The 21,654-nt window shown below is 40.0% G+C and overlaps 2 protein-coding genes across 2 annotated transcripts; one reads left to right on the forward strand and one right to left on the reverse strand.

Annotated features, from left to right (window-relative positions):
* Positions 1-8,828: 8,828 nt before the first annotated feature.
* Positions 8,829-11,166, forward strand: LOC306821288 (regulator of G-protein signaling 9-binding protein). The gene has a single exon (XM_079339610.1). The coding sequence runs from the start codon at positions 9,531-9,533 to the stop codon at positions 10,269-10,271; it is 741 nt and encodes a 246-aa protein (XP_079195736.1). The 5' UTR covers positions 8,829-9,530; the 3' UTR covers positions 10,272-11,166.
* Positions 11,167-14,250: 3,084 nt separating this feature from the next.
* On the reverse strand, positions 14,251-20,578 carry nudt19 (nudix (nucleoside diphosphate linked moiety X)-type motif 19). The gene is made up of 3 exons (XM_079340233.1): positions 19,695-20,578; positions 16,257-16,464; positions 14,251-15,667 (listed from the first exon to the last, which is right to left on the reverse strand). The coding sequence occupies exons 1-3, from the start codon at positions 20,457-20,459 to the stop codon at positions 15,447-15,449; spliced, it is 1,194 nt and encodes a 397-aa protein (XP_079196359.1). The 5' UTR covers positions 20,460-20,578; the 3' UTR covers positions 14,251-15,446.
* Between the last annotated feature and the right edge of the window lie 1,076 nt (positions 20,579-21,654).

Genomic DNA, 21,654 nt, shown 5'->3' on the forward strand with positions numbered 1-21,654 from the left:
TGTGTGAAAGCAGCAGGAGCTAGTCATAAAAATTCAACGCAAACAGTTGGTAGGAGGCGGTGACATTTATATCCGACCAGTGTGATCTTCATACACATATTGAACTGCTTCATTATGTTTTCCTGATTGCCATTATGTTCTTCTTCAATCTTTGGCTAATAAGGTGAACGTACTGAACTGCACTAATCATTGATATATGACAAAAGTTGTCATCAAAGCATCAGTCTTTTTGCTTCATGCGCCTTTTTCCTCATCTCAATAATTTGTGTTTTAGCTAATTCTTTAAAACTAACTAAATCCATACAGGAAAATGCTTTGGTATTACAAAAAAATAGGACTTTTGAGTCGTGAGATTTAAGCAACACATTTTTAACAGTAACAAAATGTGGGCCTAAACAAACACAAGATCAACATGTTTTAGAATATCAATTATGAAGTTCAATTTGTTTACAAAAATGTATTTGCATGCCTACCAACACTAGAGCTCAGGAGGTCCACTTCATATTAAGAAAGAGAAAATGAAAAAGTTAATAACAGACCAAGAGTAAAAACAGAACAGCTTGATGTTGTTTGGCTTTGGATAGTTCTTCTTTTTTCCCCCTTTGCGTGATAAAGACAAAGATCCACTGATGTCCATACATCCATATAAGTCTTTCAAAACAACAGTTGATAGATCATTGGGACTTTACCCTTTTTTCCCAATGTGTTAGCTGTTTTTCGCAAAACACTAAACTGTATTGTAGATAGATACACTAAAAGCTGACTTAATGTTATGCACATCAAAGCAGCAGAAAATTGTTGCATTGATACATAAAGGAAGTATGCAAAAATTGCATTGGCACTTTAATTCTGTTTAATAAGTATAACTTGATGATCCCAATCAATTTAATAATGATCCATGTCGATGTAAAAATCCTCAGTTTGACGTAGAAATAGAGAATACTGTCTATAATGTAGTTACCGTCTTTATACATCTGTAAGTAATTGCAAATGGTTTAAACATTACATGACCGGGTGCCTTAAAGGGCTAACTGATGTTGACCTGGATCGGTTTACTGTTTACGTCTGTCAATCAATGCTGTAAATACCTATGACACTGGACATGCAAACTAATTCAAAAATGATAACAATCGCAGACTGAATATAAATGAGAGCAAATTTATCCAAACTTGAGAAGTGGGAGTATTTCTCTCTCCACAGAGGCATGACGGATAACACTGACCAGGCCATGATGGAATGGCCTCTAACCTTCTGCAGGCTTATCTCCACTCCATCTACCTTTCGCCTCACTGGCACAAATCCAACCTGGAAGCCTTTTAGAAGGGATTTTCTTAGAAGGACAATCTGTTGGCTTTTCTTGAACTGCAAGTGTGAAACAGACAAAGGCCAAGACCATATGCCATCCAGTCCACCATTGTTTATTTGAATCCAGTTTCCCAATAAAGATTGAGGTTGACATTGTTGCTAGTTTTCAGAATCAAAATCAGAATCGATTTTATTGCCATGTACATTTACATATACAAGGAATTTGTCTTGGTGTATTGGTGTGAAAGCAAATACAAGGCTAAAATAACAAGTACAAAAATAACTTAAGTAAGATAAAATATGAGAAGCAATTACCAATATATACAATAGAATAAAAAAAAAAAGTCAAATATAGAAAATAATAAACAACACACAATGTAATAAAAAAACACAAAATGCACGGAGGGTGCACGAGAGAAAATACATTTAAAGTCCAATGGGCATTAATGTAAGCCTTCTAGCTATACAAGGCTCCTAAAGAGAGTTGTGTTTGAGCCAAGGGTTTTGCGAGAGCCAGTTGAGGGTTATCTTTTTAATCCCTCTATTGTTTCCTACTTTCACTGAGGTGTTCTATTTGATCTGCATCAAGGGACAGGTATAATGGATTATATGCAGGTTTCTGTGACAGGAGCCAACAACAAAACGAGTATCTTCTTAACTGACACATGGGACACTGAGGAGCAGACTTCTTCAAAAGAATAATGTTTTAGTTAAAAATTCAGACAACATAGTCTCAACAAAAAGCTGAGACTGCAACTTTCAAATAACGAGCGTATCATTGACACAACACATTCGTTACCTTAGACTTTCAACTCCATAGCTCACTTTGCTTCTCTGGACCTTGCCTTGATGTGATAGGATTAGAAGTAAGCCTCCATTGTGCAGGTGCCCAGTTCATCTCAGGTCAACATAGAAAGTGTTCTATTTACTGCAGCACACTAATTCACTCCACTCTTTGTAAATAAAAGTCAATAAAGCTTGTTTTAGTCAATTGAATATAAACTCAGCGTCAATAATATCTTTGCTCACTTTATTCAAAGGACTCTTTTCTCAGTCCTTGCCACTGTGCCATGAGGTTGGATATTTGCCACAGTCAAATATAAAAACAATTCAGTTAGCAGAAACTTTTATCCAAAGCAACATACATAAAAGAGTAGGTACAACACAGGCAAGGATCCAGAAAAGAGGAAACAATTTCAGTGAGTGCAGATCAACAGCTTTAAGTCCAAACTCAGGTGCTGACAGGTAGTGCAAAGGCAAAGCACAACACTCATCAGTCTAAAAACCATCAAAACCATTGTTGTCGTCATCAATAGTATCAAAACCATCACCAGCATCACTATTGAAGTCGAAGGTATTCTTGAAAGAGCTGAGCTGGGTCTTTAGCTTTTTTTTTTAAAGGTTCAAAGGGACTATTCAGGTTGAATGGAGTAACCGAAAAGTGTAGTTTAATTTAATTTAGCACAGAGACTAGAACAGGTGGACTTTTCTTTAAAGATGCTAAAGACTCCATCTTTGGCATCTTTAAAGAAAAATGATGGCCGTCTCACACACACACACACACACGCACACACACACACACACACACACACACACACACACACACACACACACACACACACACACACACACACACACGCACACACACTTTAAAATACTGCATAACATTTGCTGAGATGGATAGAAAGTTCTTGTGAGGGTTCCTAAGGTAAGCTCTGCTTTCCTTTGATGTGGAGTTGGGAGAGGAGTATTATCATGTGTGAGTGTGCATGCATGTGTGTTTTAGTAACGGTTGAGTGGAGACCCGCTTAAGTCTGGACCTTTATGGAGCTGAGCTGTGACTCACGGTTTACCCCGCTTCTGCATGCTGTGCTGTGAAAGAGACTACATAGTGGATGAGGTCCATCAATTATTCAACAAAGACAGACTTCCTCTCTCTCTCTTTTTCTCTCACACACTCAGTGTTCAGGTTTGGTTTTCTAACTGACTGAATCTTCTTCATACTACCACAAACAGCTTCTATCTCTGGCTTGCTCTCTTCGCTGTCCTGAACCACTTAAAACAAACTGCTTCCAATTTTAAAACTGAGGCCCACCCCAGTAATATTTGGCTTTTAAGGGATTTTTGGAATCTAAATCAAGACATCAAGTAATATTTCCGTGATCGTGTAAGATTAGGGCTACACAGAGTGCTAATCCTGTTCAGAACTACATATCTCCGATGTGGGCATCACTTAGATGTCACACTGGGGAGAGTCAAAAGGGGATGTTTCAGAGGATTTCATGATATTCTAGGAAATGATATTACAACCACACAGGGTTTAGCTGTTGCTAATGCTTCAGTGTAAGAAAATGCAGGACCTCACTGGCTAAAGTGGCCCATCAGCATCAAAGCTGTTCATTTTAAATTTGAGGAACATCTGCCCCATCTATCATGTCAAATTTACAGTCGGAAGAACTGTACTTGGTCCTCGATCAGTGTGAAATAGCTCCAACTTGACATGCTTTAGCCTACTTATTCAAATAAAATATACTTAATACCATTTCTGGCTAAGTGTTCTCAGTGTTGTTTATCAGAGGAATAAAGTTGCTGCATGGGAGAAGCAACATAAATTCACATCAAGCGTGCTACAGTTTATCTTAGAACCAATTATGTGTCCAATATCATGACTCTAAGATGGAGTCAAGCCTCTGCTCTATCAAAGGTCTGGATTGAGTATGTAACTTAACTTTAACAGGCAAAGGTAATCTACAATAGATAACGAATGTAAAATACAAAAATATGTATATAATAAATAACATTTATTTTATAATACATTCCTTATTAAATATAAGAAGCAGATAGTAGGGATATGGACCGACCCACCCCTTAACCATAATTCTAAAAACAGAACAGATGTAAGAAAACATCTTGCGACTGTCCTTTGAAACTGTCTAAGAAAAGCAATATTAAAAGACTTGCCGTTCTCACTTTTCTTTAAAAGTCATATAATGCAGAACCAGCCAGAACAGAGGCAGCATCTTAGCAAACCTCAGTGTGAAAGGAAAGGAGGAGAAGTGCAGGAGCTTTCCACTGGAAGCAACAATAAGGCTGACTAATGTTATTCAAGAGATTTCTAATGTGTGTTGGCTGAGGCATTATTGTTATCTGGCAGACACATCTTTATGTTTACTTTTTGACTGTTATCTCACAGAAAGTGTAGTAAATGCCAGCATGCTCCATTTTCTGCCTTAACTATTCCATATGATTGGAAGTGCACGAGAGACAGACGAAAAGCCTCCATTAAAAGATACATTAGTGGGTATTATACTGCTAATCCCAGGACCTTTAGGGACCTGCTTATCTGGATTATTCTGTTTGTAGATCATTTTATAGCATCATTTGTCAGCTGCCCTATATCAATCCTTTGGTTTCCTTTTAACCCTTCAAACCAAGGGACACTTTCGCTTATCTGTGATCACTTTACACTTTGGCTATTTTCACGACATGTCACAACGCAGTCGGTCAAATGTTCCGGCTCTGTTAAGGATCTTTATTCTTCATAAAAATCGCATCAGAGGGGTTTCATGTTCTTTAATCTAGGATTTTTTTTTTAAATGAAGAAAGCATTTAGACACAATTTCTACCACAGAATTTCAATTTAGCTTCAATAGTCATCCAGGCTAATGCTCTATTAACAATGTTTTTTTAAGTCAACATGTAGTGGATATTTGTCTTTTTTATAAGTTTATCAGCAATTGCATTATGTTTTATAGAGAAATGCCTTGTGAAAAAAAACACAAAAACGTTACTTTTCATTTTATCCCCTTGACGCCTATTGTTGCAAATTTGCATCAAACCATTTCCTCTCTAAGTGCAGCCAAAATAGCATCCATATTCCTTCACTGCCGGTTGATGCACTTTCAATACTAGGAATCTTTGGAAAGCATTAGTTTGTCATAGGACCAGTTGGACACAGAACTACCTCCGTTTGATGTACAGTATGTGCTATTTTCAAATAAATGTTCTCAACTTAATTTAGCATCTACTTCAAAGCAGAAACACGTGTAAAAAAAGATTTATATTACCAAATAGTTTTAGGTCCAGAGGATACATGATAAGATGTTATATGCTTCAAGGGCTGACTGCAACATCAATTGGATGAGTTTGTTTGGTTTAAAGTGGATATTGGTGTCACATAAAGACATATTTACAGTAAAATCAAGCTAAATACATTAAGGGCAATTAGATAATTCTTGCATGATTGTTCAGTCTGTGATTATTAAGAAGTTGTTGTGAACTACACTTGTTTACGATACAAGGAGGTGTAAGAAAGACAGACTATTTTAAAATGATTAGTATTGTATAATGTTAATCTGGACAAAAATTATGCATGGAGCTACAAGTTGTATTCTGTCAAAAAAAAAAAAAAAGCTGAATTGGCCTGTTTGAGGCACAGTAACTTATATTGGGATATTGCTACAGCATCCAAGAAAAACATGCATCTGATGGCCAGTTAAAGTTCTGGATGTTTTTTGGCAACTATTTTTGAAACACAATAGGATGTCTTGATTGGATGTTTGAATGACAGTAAATTAACAGTTCAATGATTGCAGGTTACACATTTTATAACAGAAGGATTTTCCCACCAAATTCATTATACTGATCCATCGGCTGTATCTATATCATGGACCACAACCTAAAAAGGCACCATCAAAATGTATAACATTTCTTGGGATATTTTGGTGTACTACGCAATATACCTTATTATTCTGCAATAAGCATGTGCCCTTAACAGAATAATTATGATTAATATTGTCCATTGTCTGAATAGGCGTTTAGTTTAGCCATTTTTCTTGACCATATTGCTTATAGTTAACTTTTTTTTTTATCCCAGACCACAATTCACAAATCGATGGATCATCTACAATAACCTTTACCTTGAAGGAAAAGTAATCTTTCCAGGGAAAACAATATATTGATAAGTGAAAATATTATTATCATGATGTAACTTAATGGAGATGAAAATACAACTGGAATAAGACAGATTTAAAATAATATTACTCTTTTTTTAATTGCAACTATTCGTTAACAGCCAAATGTTTGTTGCAATAAACATACAAACATGAGTAACTGATGCTGACCCTGCCTCCTGCTGCTTCTCCTTGCTATCTTGTTACCCTTCATGTAACAGAAAACCACAGAGAGCCTCTGTACGGGAAATCACATTGAGTTTTCCATGATGGGTTCACTCTGAGAGCAATCAGACCACAGCATGTCTGACTCATCCTAACACTTTAATGGAGCAGACCAGCTTATCAGCAATCTTATTATGGGAATGCAGGTGGAGCGACAGACATCAGAGCCAGTTTTACTATGTAATCCCGTAATTCTGGCTCTATAGACAACTATTCCATGAAAAGGTGATAAAGAAGAGATTGAAGTTATATAAATTCCCAAGTTTGTAGCAAACAGTGGGCAACAGCTCTTGTTTGTCTTTTGAACTTTGGCTGTGTTTACATATTTGTAAATCCTGCACAACATCCGAAAAACAATACATTTATTGCTCACATGTTATAGAGAGGAGTGATAGATATATGACATTCAAATAATATTCTAAACAAATCTATTTTTACTGTATAAAGACACTACATTAATTCTCAAAGGGCATTGACACATACTCTTCTTCCAATGGATGTCTACAGCTAAACTGTATCTTGAAACAAACAACACAGACAATCGACACAATTACAATGGCTGTTTACCAATCAGTGCAATGTTGGTAAGTGCATACCTTGTGGGAAAATTGACTGAGGAGTACTTGCAAGGAGTTGAACGGTTGCCATGGAAACATATTTTCAAGGAAAGAAGATCCATTTGCCAAGATCTCAACAAAACATCTGACTCAGTCAATATAGCTGTTATTAGTCAGACATAGCTGGCATGGTTGCATGCTGTGTAAATAAAGCATAGGCCATGTATAGTACACCGAGTACAATTTATCACACTGGATCATAAAAGATAGAAACATAGAAATCCTATCATGTTGGATTTCTACCAAATTACATTGTTTAATTTATTTATACATTATTTAATTATTTATTTGCCGCAATTTTCCATCCACCTAACAAATGATGGAAAGACAAAATCTGAAGAGACATGAGGCCATACAACAAGACTGAACATATTTCACAAACCATTAGCTGCTCTCGGATGCTGGCTACTGACATTGAACGATTTAATAGCCAATTTTACTGTTTGCTTGGATTTATTACTGTCCAGCTATACATAGGCTTACCATAACATTGTCAGATAATAATGATAGCACTCAGAGCCTTCATAGCTAAGATCCGATAGCAATGGCTAAATCCAATTAAATTGTTCTCTGAGGAAATGGTAAATGGACCTAAGCTTTTATAACACTTTTCTAGTCTTCTGACTTTTCAAAGCAATTTTACACCACAGGTTACACCTCATCCAGACATTGATGACAGAGACTGATATGTAAATTGACCATCAGTATTAACTAATCCTGTTCAAAACCATTCACACGCCACCGACAAAGCAGCTGCAGAAATTCTGGATTAGGTGTCACAAGGACAGATCAGCTCTGCATGTAGGAGCTGGGGCTTGAGCCCTCCAAATATTCTGGTTGAGGAACGATCAACTCTACCACTTAGCCCCAACCCAAATACACATCCAAATGGGTAAACTCTGATGTTATAACATCAGACAACATAACACATCATGAGATATGGTGTAACGTTAGTTCAGATTTGTCTGATTCTGTTTTATTTTAGCCTTGCATCTGGGCATGCAGTAAAAGGAGCGCTTTTGAACATGCCATGATATTAATGCTAATATGATGGAGGTTTTGAGAGTGAGGGAAAAGGATTTGACCCCTCCAAAAAACTTTTTTTTTTTTTTACAGGAAATAAATTCCACTGTCATAAAATAATAATTTTATGTGAAGCAAACCACAGGCCTGTCTCACGTCTTCTCTGTTCTTCAATCCATTAGCTTTGCACTGCAGTCTACGGATCATTAGGCTGCATCCGCCTCAATAATGCAAAAAGAGCAAAGTGGGCTAACACCACACAATCATATCCTCTCACCTTTCAACACAGCAGGAGGTAAACAACACATTAACCACCCAATACAGTGTGCGCACGAACTGTGCTTGACTGTAAAGGACCCAACGAAGTTATCAAGTTAATACATGTCTATAACCCTGTAAATGTTTATTTATACTACTTGAATAAACCACAACATAGTTAAAAGTGTGCAAACATCTACCCTGACTGTGCTGTTTTAAAAACAAACACAAATAATTAACAGACTATCTTGACAAATAGCCACCGCTTTACTTGTCCTCTCCTGATTACTAATGGCCGACAGAGGCAGGTAGGTTAGTGCTTTGTGATTTGACATATAGCCTTTCACAGCCCTTCCCACTTTGGGGACAGATCAGCCAATGTTTGGACGAATCCGAACTTGATGTCTGTGTGACAGAGCCAATGGGAGAGAAGCTGCTCTATTTCCCTGCGTGCATGGCTCTGTTTAGTGCGCACATGTGACCACAGAAGGCGCTCACCGTTATTTAAACATCATCGAATGGATCCAGAAGTGAACAGCACCCCCATATAGAAACACAAAGTAAAACACAATGGATCATTTAGCTCCATGTCATGGATGCTCTGAAGCCCTCACGTCGTTTTAACTCTGGGTGAAGATCTGCATTTTCCCAGCCGCGCGTCAAACATCAATGGACTTATTTTAAGCTGCGGACAAGAGGAGCGTCGTGTCCTTTTAACAGCAGACAGTCACAAGCGGATGTTGTGACACTTGTAGCTGAATTTGGATGTCCACTTAATTGTCTAAAACATATTGAAGGCTGAATTGTTTCACACACATCAAGCGTCCGCGCCAGAAGAGTGGAGCTCCGGAGCTGTTTGATCTCGAGTGGGGAAGCGCAAAGGTAGCCTAAAGCCATTTACGGACGCATTAATTTCTAAGCCGCTCTCGGTGCCTGCTTGCAGACAGGAAGGAGCATGGATAGAGAGGACTTTTCTCTGACTAGAGCGCTGAGGGGATTTGTAGAGCTGGGGGTGTGCGCCTGTGGAAACTAAACTAAGGACAGCTGGCTAACGCACCGTCACTGTCAGCTCGCCATCTCTCTCATAGCCATCTTTTCTTTCTTTTTTCAGATTTTTGTCGTGGGGACAAATACTTTTTTTTAAGCAGGCATGGGAAAAGAGGAGTGCAAAACAATGCTGGACGCTTTGAACAAAGTGACAGCCTGCTACAGGCATTTGGTCATCGCATTAGGAAGCACATCGGACTCACAGAACCTGCGTGAGGAGCTGAAGAGGACCCGCAAAAAGGCCCAGGAGCTTGCCGTGGCCAACAGGACTAAACTGACCTCTCTGCTCAAAGACAAGAGCATCAGTAAAGAGGACCGGGCCGAGTACGAGCGCCTATGGGTGCTCTTTTCGAGCAGCATGGAACTCCTGGAGGTGGACATGAAACGGTCCCTAGAGATAGGGCAGGATTTCCCCCTCAAGGTGCCAACCAGACACCTCATTCAGACCGGGATGACCGGTAGCACCACCACCGTGGCTGCCCGTGCCATGAGCGTGCAGAACATGAAGTACGAGGCGGATAGCAACATCGACACGGCCGACCTACGGGACCTGCAGACCGAGATCACCCAGGTGAGCCAGATGATGGAGGAGATGGAGATGAAGGTGCAGGTAGCGCCATGGGCCGTGGAGGCGAAGCAGGAGGCGGGCGCTGAGCTTAAATCCAACATGAGTGTAGGAAATTCCTCCGTGGGTGTCATCTCCATCTGCGAAGAGGAGCCCAAAGATGAGGAAGGAGGTGGGAGCAGGAATACTGGCTCTGCATCGATCTGCGCCGTGTTGGTGTTCCTTGTCATCGTGGGGGTCGCTCTTGTTTTGGGATATCTGGTCATCAATATGTCCTGAACTGTCTGACACGCAGATGGACACGCTGCGCGGCTCCCCGTGGAACCAAGAAAGCAGGCAGCTCCACAAAAGAGGGAGAAAGAGGTTTAAACATTTTACGCACGAAGATTTAATCTCTCGCGGATTTGTGAATGTATTCGGTGGAAGTTGAAGAGTTGCACTAGATATAACATAGAGGTATAGAGCCAGAGATTGGACGCTCAGTGGGCACAATTTGAAATATTTGAAAAGCCAAGGGGGTCGTGTTAATTTTTTTTGAACAGTGGGGGAAGGGGGGTGGGGGGTGAAAGTCGTGAAATTACGTGACAGTGTCTGGCCATCAGGATGATACAAACAACACGTAATCCAAATGGATTAGTGGAAAAGATCAAGCGTAAATGTAGCCTACTGTTAAGTGTTCCCCTTGATGTTCTGCTGATTGTTGCTTTCAATTTATGAATACAATCTAGCAAAGTCAGCTGTGGTGGACCATGTAGTCAGAACACTATAGAGCTCAAACAGTATGGACACTATAAGAGGCAGTGTTACAGCTGAGCTCCTCACATCACACAGGTTGGATGTAATCAAATCTGCACGGCCCCACACTTCTATTACAACACTTCCAATACAAATCTGTACAATCATGTTGTAGTGTAGGTCTGGAACTTGACTTTATAACATTAAATCACAATGTGTTTAATGAGAGCCTTGGGACCTAAGAGACACCCACTGTCTTTGAATATTGCACCCATTCACTGTAAGCCTGTTCATGGTCCTTTACTTCAGGGGTTTCTTCTTGCAAACAGTGTTGAATGTATGCATTGCAACATGTGGGATTAGGGGGTTATTTGTACATACTGACTGCTGTGTCAGATAGTGTACATACATAATTATATTTAATATAATAAAATTTTCAAACACACTTGAAAACGGACTTGAAGTTTGAAGAAATGCAACGAACAAAGCTGTTTACGTACTTCAGACAGAAGTCGTTTATATATTTTTTTACAAGTGAAATGTTTGAGTCAAAGCTGACAAGTTAGATTAGCCCAGTTCATGTAGGCCTGCAGCAGATGCACACAGAGGTATTTTCAGCAGAGGATTAGTATCTTAATGCCTTGGCGTTAAAATAGTGTTTGGTTTAAAATGGAAAACAGACTAACATAGATGGTTTAAATCCCTAATGGTTTTAGATGTAAGAGCCTTTGAAGGTATTCCTGGTAGAGAAGCCTCAGTAGGTGAACTGAAGCCTGCTGCTGTCAGAGCCAAAGCCTCTGCAGTTAACTGTTGGTGCAGGGGTTGATGGGTTTGGTGGTGCATAAACTCAGGGTACTTTAAAAGACAGTTTAGAGGGTAATCTCAGAAACATTTTCTGGTATCTTAATTTAAGGTTATCAGAGACCAAGCTGATGAAAACCTGAGCTGCTGGACACACAGCATTGTTAAAATTGAATATGTCAGTGAGTAACTTAGTCTTTTTGAGTTTATGAAATAAGGAACAAAAACCAGAAATGCTACAGGAGATACGTTCCCCTTTATTATCAGGTTTTTAAAGAGGGAGACTTTTCCATAGACAGAAAAGTGCATTTTTTTCCCTTTAAATAAACGCAGCAGTATTATGTTAGGTCAGTAAATACTGACAAATTATTTTGGGCTTCTTAAAAAACAGATGTAGCATACACCTTGTTTAGTAATTTATGGATTAAATGTAAAAGTTGGGTTTAAAAAGACAACATGGAAAGTGTTTCTAACAAGTCCTATTAAGGAGAAGTATTTGATGACCAAATGCTAAAATAAGCCACCAAGGATGTGTCTCTTTTTCTATCTTTCACATTAGCTTGTTTGTCCCTTGCTGCTGGTGCTTTCTGATAACAAAAAGAGTTACCTGAGGATACAGGACCCATCTACAACTGACCTTTTTGTCCATAATCACATTGCAGGCGTATGAACTGGGTTATTGCTTTTTAAGTTTTGTTGTTGGCTGCAGATTTAAAGTTGGAGATAATTGTATGAGGTATACAGGCCCCTGGCCTTGTGAGCGTGACGATTCTGTTGCAGGTCGTTAAACTATATGTGGTCTCTAAAGGACTGAATTTAAGCACAGATACTCTCCGACCCCTGAGGGAGACATTGATTTACAAAACAACATTTTGAGTTACATAAAAAAAAAAAACAAAGTGTAGTCTACAAGATGCATTATTAGACAAGCATCGCCTGGGGCGTTAAAAGATTACACAGCAAGCTATGAATATGCATTTTCCTGTTTTGATTCCTAATTGAGCCTTTCTGTGTCTGTGTTATGTATGTGAACAAACATAAATATAACATAAGAGAAAAGAGGCTAAAAAAAGGGCTGAAACAATAAATTGACAGGACTTTAATGAATGAAAATGATCGGCACGTTAAGCTCACACCTGATTCACTGTGGGCTTTGTGACATCTTGTTTATACTTGTTGTCCTCTCAAGCAGGCACTAAGCTGTGCTCACTGTGAGTCTGGAACTTCTTCAAATTCACCACAGTCACATTGTCATCCGGTGATCCAAAAATATAAAGCCAATTAATTAAACATGGGTGAGAAAAGGAAGACTTAAATAGAGACGCAATAATGCCTCTTCAAACGCTGCACTTTCTTTGTCCCTCGCATTTCACAAGGAGGAGGAATGCTTGTGCATCGTCTTCTTTGAGGCAACTTTCTAAGACCTTTTTTTAGGTCTACTGGGATGATTTTGTTGCAGTCCTGTTACGTAAGCTGCTTCTCAAAATAGCCGCAGCATCAAAGTTTTAGCGTATCTGCTTCATTAGGTATAAAAAGTAACAAGCAAAAGGTGAGTAAAAATTCTCTGCAGCCATCTGGAAGCGTTTTCTTTTTTATTGAAACATTTTATTTCATGATCTTGGAAACAAATAAAGTAAGCAGACCGGTTCACAGAGAGGAGCGCTAAGAGCTTGGCAGAAGACAGACCACTGCATCATCACCTCATCTGGACGAAGATGGTGGGTTTCCAAGGCTGTAAGTTGCCATAGAAACCCCTCAACGGACTCTAAACGGCAAAACAGCACAGAAGGTTGAGCGGTGTTTTTTCAACTCCCCTTTCTGCCGTCACCATCCTACACATGTAGCACTCTGAGGCAGAAGGAGATGTGATGTGAGGACAGAGAGGGGGCAGTGCTAAAACCAGGGACTAAACCTAAGCTTCCTCCCCCCATGCGAACAGATCAAATGTGTCAAGATGAAAATGAGATTGAGAGGTGCTGACCTGTTCTGGTGTGGTGCAGCGCTTCAGAAGAAAATGTTTCAATCAGGTTAATGGGATTTAAGGGGACCTTTTTTTTTTTCAAATTATATGGAGAAACATTAAAGTGCAAATATTTATCTTGACTACATCACAAAATCAAATCCCCGCCTCTCTTTAACAGGAGGCCTTCGATTCTTTTCCACAATACTTTCATGACAGTTTATTCAGCTCCTTCCTGATTCAGACACTACCTGCTTATTTAGCTCCTCAGCAGCCCACAGCTCTGTCACATCAGAAGAGCACTTCAGTGTCTCTGTGCAAATGTCCAAAGTGTCCTTCAATATTTATCCGACACAGTTAATCAGCATTACTACATTTTTACTGTTTCACTATTTGAGTGCACGTCTTTGCACAAGACAAACACAAAAAGATACATTTCTTCTCTTTTCAAGGAAAGGCTAGAAAATATTTCTACTCTATTCTATGAACTATTGCTGCTGCTATTAGGGCCACATAGAATAAAATGAAGGCCTGGTTTAGAGTGCCATGCTGTGACTGCACCTACACAGTTACTGAAACTGATGTTTTATTGATTATATAATTTGACCTTTTAAAGCATTTTCATGTCAAGACAGTTTGTCAGGAACTCTAAATGTGACTTCTTCTTATAAATTACAAGCAATTTGGTAAATTAACTGAATGCATGGATACAGCAGGAGTAAAAAAAAACACCAAAATAAATGAATAAATTGATCAGTTGAATTATAAATGAACTCATAAGTGGCTGACACATGGGTACAACCCATTCAGCAGAGATGATTCTTTATGAGTTATCAATTTGCTTTAAAGGGCACTGCTGTGAGCAAGGAAGACACCCAAAGGAGACAGAGAGGCTCCCCTGCAGAGCCTCCATCACTGACATATGCACTCATACTGAGAGGCACCAGCACAACACTCTGAGCACGCACATGCATACACGCACACACACACACACACACACAAGCTTATAAGCTACTGTCGGTGTCATCTCTAAATTCCTTTGACACTTTTAGAAAGAATTAAAAGTACTTGTAAAAATGTCACCCTAATGAGTTTAGAATTCATATACATTTTATATTTACAGTATTATACGGATTAAAAATACATCTTCAGATAGCACTGACTATCTGAGTAAAACACAATAAGGCCAAAAGCAATCACTTCAGTCTCTTTGCGTTTGTTGACTGCAATGTTTTATGTAATAAATAAGTCCTAACAATCACTCAAACCTCCTGGAGAAGAGCAGATTATTGTCATTGGCAAGGTCACAAGAACAGTAAACAATCTAATACATGACTGAATTCTAATGAAACAATAATAATGATTAACTTAATCAGTAGTAGTCGTAGTGTTACTTTATTGATTCAGAACCTTTTTAAAAAAAGATTCCTGGATTTGTGCAGGCTGTCTCACTGCCAGCGTAAGGCCTGGACACACCTGGAATTAATGAGGTAGAATGATGAGGTCAAATCGACACTTGTGGAGTTGCTGTGATCAGATAGGTTATCTCTGATAGCATGCTGCCCTGGCTGCGCGGCTGTGAGTGGGAGCAGACGTCCAGCGAATCAAAAAATTTAAATCATGGCAGCACATCACAAGGTTTCACTGCCTCAGCTCCTCGGTTAGAGTTAAATCAAAACAGTCGTGATTTACAGGTAGAATGATGGAGGAGTGAACGTTATAAATGCACCTTTCAAATAGATTGTGAGTGAGACCGTGTTGGTTAACGTGTCCGTTTCTTTTCCCCCCTCTCTCTGTTTTTATCTGTGACTGAATTAAAGATGTTTTGTTGAGACTGTAGCTCCGTGCTTCATTCCAATGTTTTTCTTGACGCCATGTGTAAATAGTCCATCTGATGTTTATCATCAGCAGTCTTCTTCAGTACATGTGCACAGAAGTTATGAGGCATGCAGGGTGAGTCACAACTGACTTTTTGAGTCCAGGGGGGCAGCTTCCCCCAGAACAGGCAGCAGATGGTTGTATTTTGGTTGGATGGTGACCTGTACATTTATAGTGTGTGGATCTACGAGCACACTTCGGTGCAGAGCAGGAGCAGCATCCTGTGAAGATTCAAGTTCTGGCTCCATGCTCGTTTCCGCCTGGGCCTCCTCTGAAGTGTCCAGCGGGTAATTTTTGTCACCTGGAAACGGTGGAGCCCAGGAGAGCATGGGATAGAAGAGACACAGATGAAAGACAAGGAAAGGTTAATCCACCTTGAACTGTTTCATCACTCACATCACAGCAGAACATATTTCATTAAGTGCTACCAAGCAGATGTGCTGTGAGCCGTTACATCTGGATAAGTAAGGATACACCACTGAAGTAAATCCCTCCTGCTGAAGACATACTGTAAATGTGTACAGTGATGACAGACAGTAGTTTTTAATAGGACTCATAAAAAGTGAATGTTTGGAGGCTATTTTCAGAAACTTATTTGAAGTGATCGTTTGTGTGAAGGCTCGAACACACAACGCCTCTGTTTAGTGTAATGAAGGATTGTGGTTAAGGAGTGCGTCTTCTTTTGACAACACTAGAGCTGTAGGGCTCAACAGAAGCCTCCGACTGTAACTTTGATCATCTCACTGTTGAATGTTGTGTTTGCTAAGAATAAAGGAAAAGGGATATCAACATGCATTTACAGTCATTCATGATCGTCATCTAAAGCTGCCTCAATTGTGTAATCAATGAAAGAGCCTGTATGAGGAGATGTTCATGTAGACAGTCAGCACCTGGCAGCAGTGAAATCATGTCTCCTTCTTGAGAGAAGACAACAGGCAGCCACTGCTCCAAGCCCTCTGTGGCGCGCTGGCTGGAGAATTTGTGGAGGTCGTTCAGCAGAGGGAGACGACACATACGGCTGAGCTCATAAAACTGCGGGGGGGCGATCCAGAACTCCTGTGCTTGGTAACTTTGCAGGACCTCGGAGGGTGTGGACCACTGAAACACAGAGAGAGGAAGGAGTCTTCTTTCAGTCTGGAACATTCAATGTGAACTCGATCAGTAGATGTAATTAAAAGGACTCAAGCCAGAGCTCATGTGGTCAAAAGAATCCACGGTGAAAACTAAACAAAAAAAACAAAAAAAAAAAACCCTCTGCAGAAACAACAGTTGTTCTCTGAATGTGTTGCTTGAATGCAGACGCCTGAGACCGTTTCCTGAGTCGGAGCAGTAGACGTAGTATTTAAAAAAAAATCTTGTGGTCGGATTTCGAAGTCAATAAAATATGATTTTTCCAACAGTCAAATACTCTGTGTACACAATTTACTTATTTTTATGATTGCTGTGACCTTTTTTTCAATTGTTAACAATTTTCCTAAACTCTTACCACAGTTAGCAAAACATCTGCACGTGTAGGCTATACACCAGAAGAACACATTTGTTGTTGCTTTGACACAAAAGGAAAGTGCTTTAACTTCTTTTCCACACAAGCGCAACCAAGACCAAAACAATGGATATTACAAATGCTTTCACACAGTACATCAAAACAGACATCCTCTTCTAAACCTAACCTGTAGACTAATGTCAAAGTGAACAGCTGTCCATATAGTAGATTGAAATATACTAAATCCTAGATCTGAATGAGTGAAATATTCGTATTAAATACTTTGTTCTTCACATAATGGGCTGACAACAAAAATGATCAATGCACATTTGTGGCCTGCTGGAGGTGATTTTGCAGGGCTCTGGCAGTGCTCCTACTGTTCCTCCTTGCACAAAGGCGGAGGTAGTGGTCCTGCTGCTGAGTTGTTGCCCTCCTACGGCCTCCTCCACGTCTCCTGATGCACTGGCCTGTCTCCTGGTAGCACCTCCATGCTACGCTGACAGACACAACAAAACCTTACGGCCACAGCTCACATTGATGTGCCATCCTGGATGAGCTGCACTACCTGAGCCACTTGTGTCAGTTGTAGACTCCATCTCATGCTACCACGAGAGTGAAAGCACCGCTAGCATTCAAAAGTGACCAAAACATCAGCCCGAAAGCATCAGAACTGAGAAGTGGTCTGGGGTCACCACCTGCAGAACCACTCCTTTATTGGGGGTGTCTTGCTAATTGCCTATAATTTCCACCTGTTGTCTATTCCATTTGCATGACAGCATGTGAAATGGATTGTCAATCAGTGTTGCTTCCTCAGTGGACAGTTTGATTTCACAGAAGTGTGATTGACTTGGAATTACATTGTGTTGTTTAAGTGTTCCCTTTATGTATTTTGAGCAGTGTATATCCCCTGTATTTTTGTTCCATTGCGACTGAGAAACAGCTGACTGAAGTTATACAAATGGATCAATCACAGCTGATCCCCATCGAGGAAGCACGTTCAGATACAGTAAAAAAAAACAAAAACACCTCTTTGGGTTGATTAGTGTAGAAAGGAACAATGTAGAAAGTCAGAAAAAGGCCCGAACGAGGGAGAGCACGGCAAGTACCGGGACAAGGGGGGGGAGTTAGGTGTGGTGGTGCTTAAAGAAGATGCGATGGTAACTGATACAATAAAAGCTACTATTATAGACCATGTCAGAAACCACGGGCCATACAAAGAGGCCAAATGTCAGCGGCATCCATTGTACGTATTTTTGGAGAAACCAACAGGTGGGATATTGTAAGGGCTTCTCTAACTGCAAAGTGTAAATCATTTTATCATGTATCACAGTAACTGTATGCCTCCAGTCTCTAATACAGTATGTAACTGTACTGTACTGTAAGTGTATCTCCCTGGGTGAGCAGAGGAAAGCTTCTAAATGAACTTGCCACTGTGCTGCGAATGAAGTAAAGCCTTGACTGCAGCACTTCTGTCTGTCTTCTTATTTTCATAAGCTGTACCTCCGATAACGCTACTCGGAGATCGAGATGGGTCATTCTTTTCTGCATTACTTTATTATTATTACTATTACAAATCAAAAATGTAGAGAGGCTTCAAGAGAAACTTTTGTGCAAAACACAATCTATGATCAATACAAGGTTCTGTTTTTGTATAAGAGCAGACCTGACACGTCAAATAATGCAGTTATGATTGACTAAATGTTCCTGCTGGAAGAGAACACGTTTAAGTGTTTTGGAAGATTAGTTGATTTTGAGATAGTGGAGAGAGAGAGAGAGAGAGAAAATCGACATGCGGGAAAAGGAGCAGCAGGCCGGACCTGAACCCGGGCCGCCCGCATGGACAACCACAGCCTCCATACATGGGACACGCCCTGATTTTGAGACATGTTTGCTGTGTTTTGGTGGACATAGTGTATTGAGTTAATGTATGATAGTAGTTAGTCTTGGAGTTTAGTTTAATACGTGTGATTCTGAGCATGAGAATTAACGCGTTTTGCCTATTGTGTGTTTTAGCGTGTTGGGGCGTTAAGAGTTTAGAAAAGTTGTTCAAAGAATTGAAAAAACTGTCATAACAATAGTTTAAAAAAAAAAAAACTGTAAACAGTGCAGTTTGATGCCCATCTGAGTTAATATCCGACATCAGGTTGGGTCGGCTTAAGTTAAACCTAACCAGCATCTGGTGTCTGTTAGAGGAACACCACACTGAATGTGCAACAAAAACGGTCATGTCTTGCAAATTGCAATATCCTGGTTAAAGGTTTGATGTGGGATATTTTGGGAATGTGATTCACGTTTTCATCAACAAGAGCAACAGGTGTGTCTCAGCTTTATCTCTCCTCTGTGTGATGAACATTGGACCACTGTTAACCTTTAACAAGAACCCTTTTTACAACTGATTTAAAGTCCACTCAGTGATCTGACAACAGAGCTGCCACACACACGATCATGGTAATCCTTGTTGGATTTTAAAGCATCATAGTATAAAGAAAGATTTTTAAATGCATCGTGTAAAAAATATAAAAAGACATTCTAATACATGACGGCTGAATCATGTATAACAAATGTCTTTGTCTGAAGTGGAAGCATCCTTTCTAAATGGTATCAAAGCTGGTTTAGCATTTCTTCTTTATACAACTGGACCAAAATATTTCGCTAAGAACACAGACAGACAGAAAAAAGAAAAAGACTGATATTAAATTTTTTTTTGTTTCGCAGCCCTAATGAAAACATTTTGTTGACATACTTCAGTCTTTAGTTGTATAATGAACTACAATTTTACATCTCTTGGTCAACGTGATATTTCTAAATGTGGTCTTTCAATACAAGGATTTGATTCATGCTTCACCTTAAAGTGCACTATCTCTTTCTCATCTTGCAGTGTCAATGGGGTTTCCTGCAGACAGCAGATGAAGAAAACTGTGTCAAATCTTGCCCCTCGCCGCCCTTTAGGGGTGAGCCAGTTGCTCCACTCATGTAAAGCCCAGATGTTGGGCAACAGCTGCAGCTCTCTGCACATCCTGATGAAGTTGGAGGGGTTTTCATTCACCAGGGCTCTCCATTTAATGACTTCGCTGCTCTTTAACTCGCTCACTCTGGTGTGGAGTACTTCACCAGGGTCACACCCGCCTTCAATGTTATTTAGCAAACTTTTCTCCTCCAGTTTAGACACGACCAAGAGCACGCCAGACTCCTCAAACGTCTCCCTCAGGGCGCAGATCCGGAAGGCGACCTCCCCGGGGAGAGGGGAGCCCAGTTTGAGCCGGTCTGTGGCGAACATTGGAGGTCTGCTCTCAGGGGACTGTTTGACCCTTCTCAAACCGAAATAAGGAAAGTTGCTAAAAGATTTAAAAATGTCCAGCCATTCACTCGAGAAGTCCGAGGCGTCCGCCATACCGCCTGGAAACACGTACGCATTTGGCATGAATCTACTTTTACTGCTTCGTTTGAGCAGCAACACGTCGTAGTCAAAGCAGGACTTGAGCGGCAGGTGTCCATCGACCGGAGCAGCGGTCAGCGGCGTCCTCGACGGTAAACTGGCCGGACCCAGGCTGTGGCCGGCGGCTAAAATAAGAGTGGCCGCCTCCTTCCAGTGCCTCAGTGTGGTGTTCATGTTCTCTACAGCTACCAGCGGATTTTTCTTATTTCACTCAATGCTTGTGAAAAGTTACAGTCCCAGGCTTGGTCTGACACCTTCCGAGCGACGTTTGTTTTGGCGGAAGTGACGTGATACGGGGGGGACACGAGCACATCGGTCTCCAGCTTTTATTGCCATCTACAGGCAATTAATTTCTCTGCACCCTTTTCTTTAGATTTTGGGTAATTAATGCATTTAACAAATTGAAACCTGCCACATTCTGAAAATATTTATTACTTTATTTAATAAGAAACGTTGACTGAAGAAGGCAGATGTGGGCAAATTTGATCTGCAATTAAGTGGACTACACCATCACTGAGAACTCCTGCTTTTACAAAAACATGGACCTGATAAAGATAGATATTGCCACTAACCCAGCCACCATGCTGCATGTTTAAATTATAGCTCAACTTAAAAAACAAACAAAAACCTGTAAGACCAGAGAAAAGTGCAATTTTCGATTAGAATAAAAGGTAAACAACTGCATTTTTCCATATTGTGAACAAGATTTGCAGTAATATACACACCCTGCCTTCCAAATCTTTGTCACTAATTATATGGTAAAAAATTATGATATCTAAATCAAATAAGCGTTCCTTCTTTTTTTTTTTTGATCCACACTAATCTATGAGGTTTGTCTTTGGTCGGCCTATGACTTCAGACATTTCTCCAAGTCTCTCTTCTTCAAGATTGTTATGCTTTAATTTTTTTATTTTAAAAAAACGAAATTTATGTAACAATTTTCTTAATAAGGCTACAAAGTCTTTTAAGAAGTTAGGTTAAATGCTGCAGTGTCAAAAGCATTGCTTGCATTCAAATGGCGAGAACAGATGAACACCTCTATCAGCTGTTGAGTATGTAGATTTCTTCATAATAAAGGCTGTCAGCGTTTTGCACACCTCTTCGGAGCGTGCAAGGGCCAAGGAAATGTTTGTGCTGGAGCCTGGATTGGAACACTCACACCAGTCAAGAGAACTGCACTTAAGGGGTGAAGCGTGCTTTGACACTGTACAGATTGTTTAGTGCGCCCTTAGTGTGCAGTACTTATAGCACACAGACTAACCCATACTAAATGTGTCACTTTAAATGCACTTAGTCAGATCCATAAGTCCCAGATGACATGTCTGAAACCTGCTCTTTGCTGTTGGTCTCAAGTTCTTTGTTATAGAAT

Source organism: Symphodus melops, assembly GCF_947650265.1.
Source record: "Symphodus melops genome assembly, chromosome: 3".
NCBI lineage: Eukaryota > Metazoa > Chordata > Actinopteri > Labriformes > Labridae > Symphodus > Symphodus melops.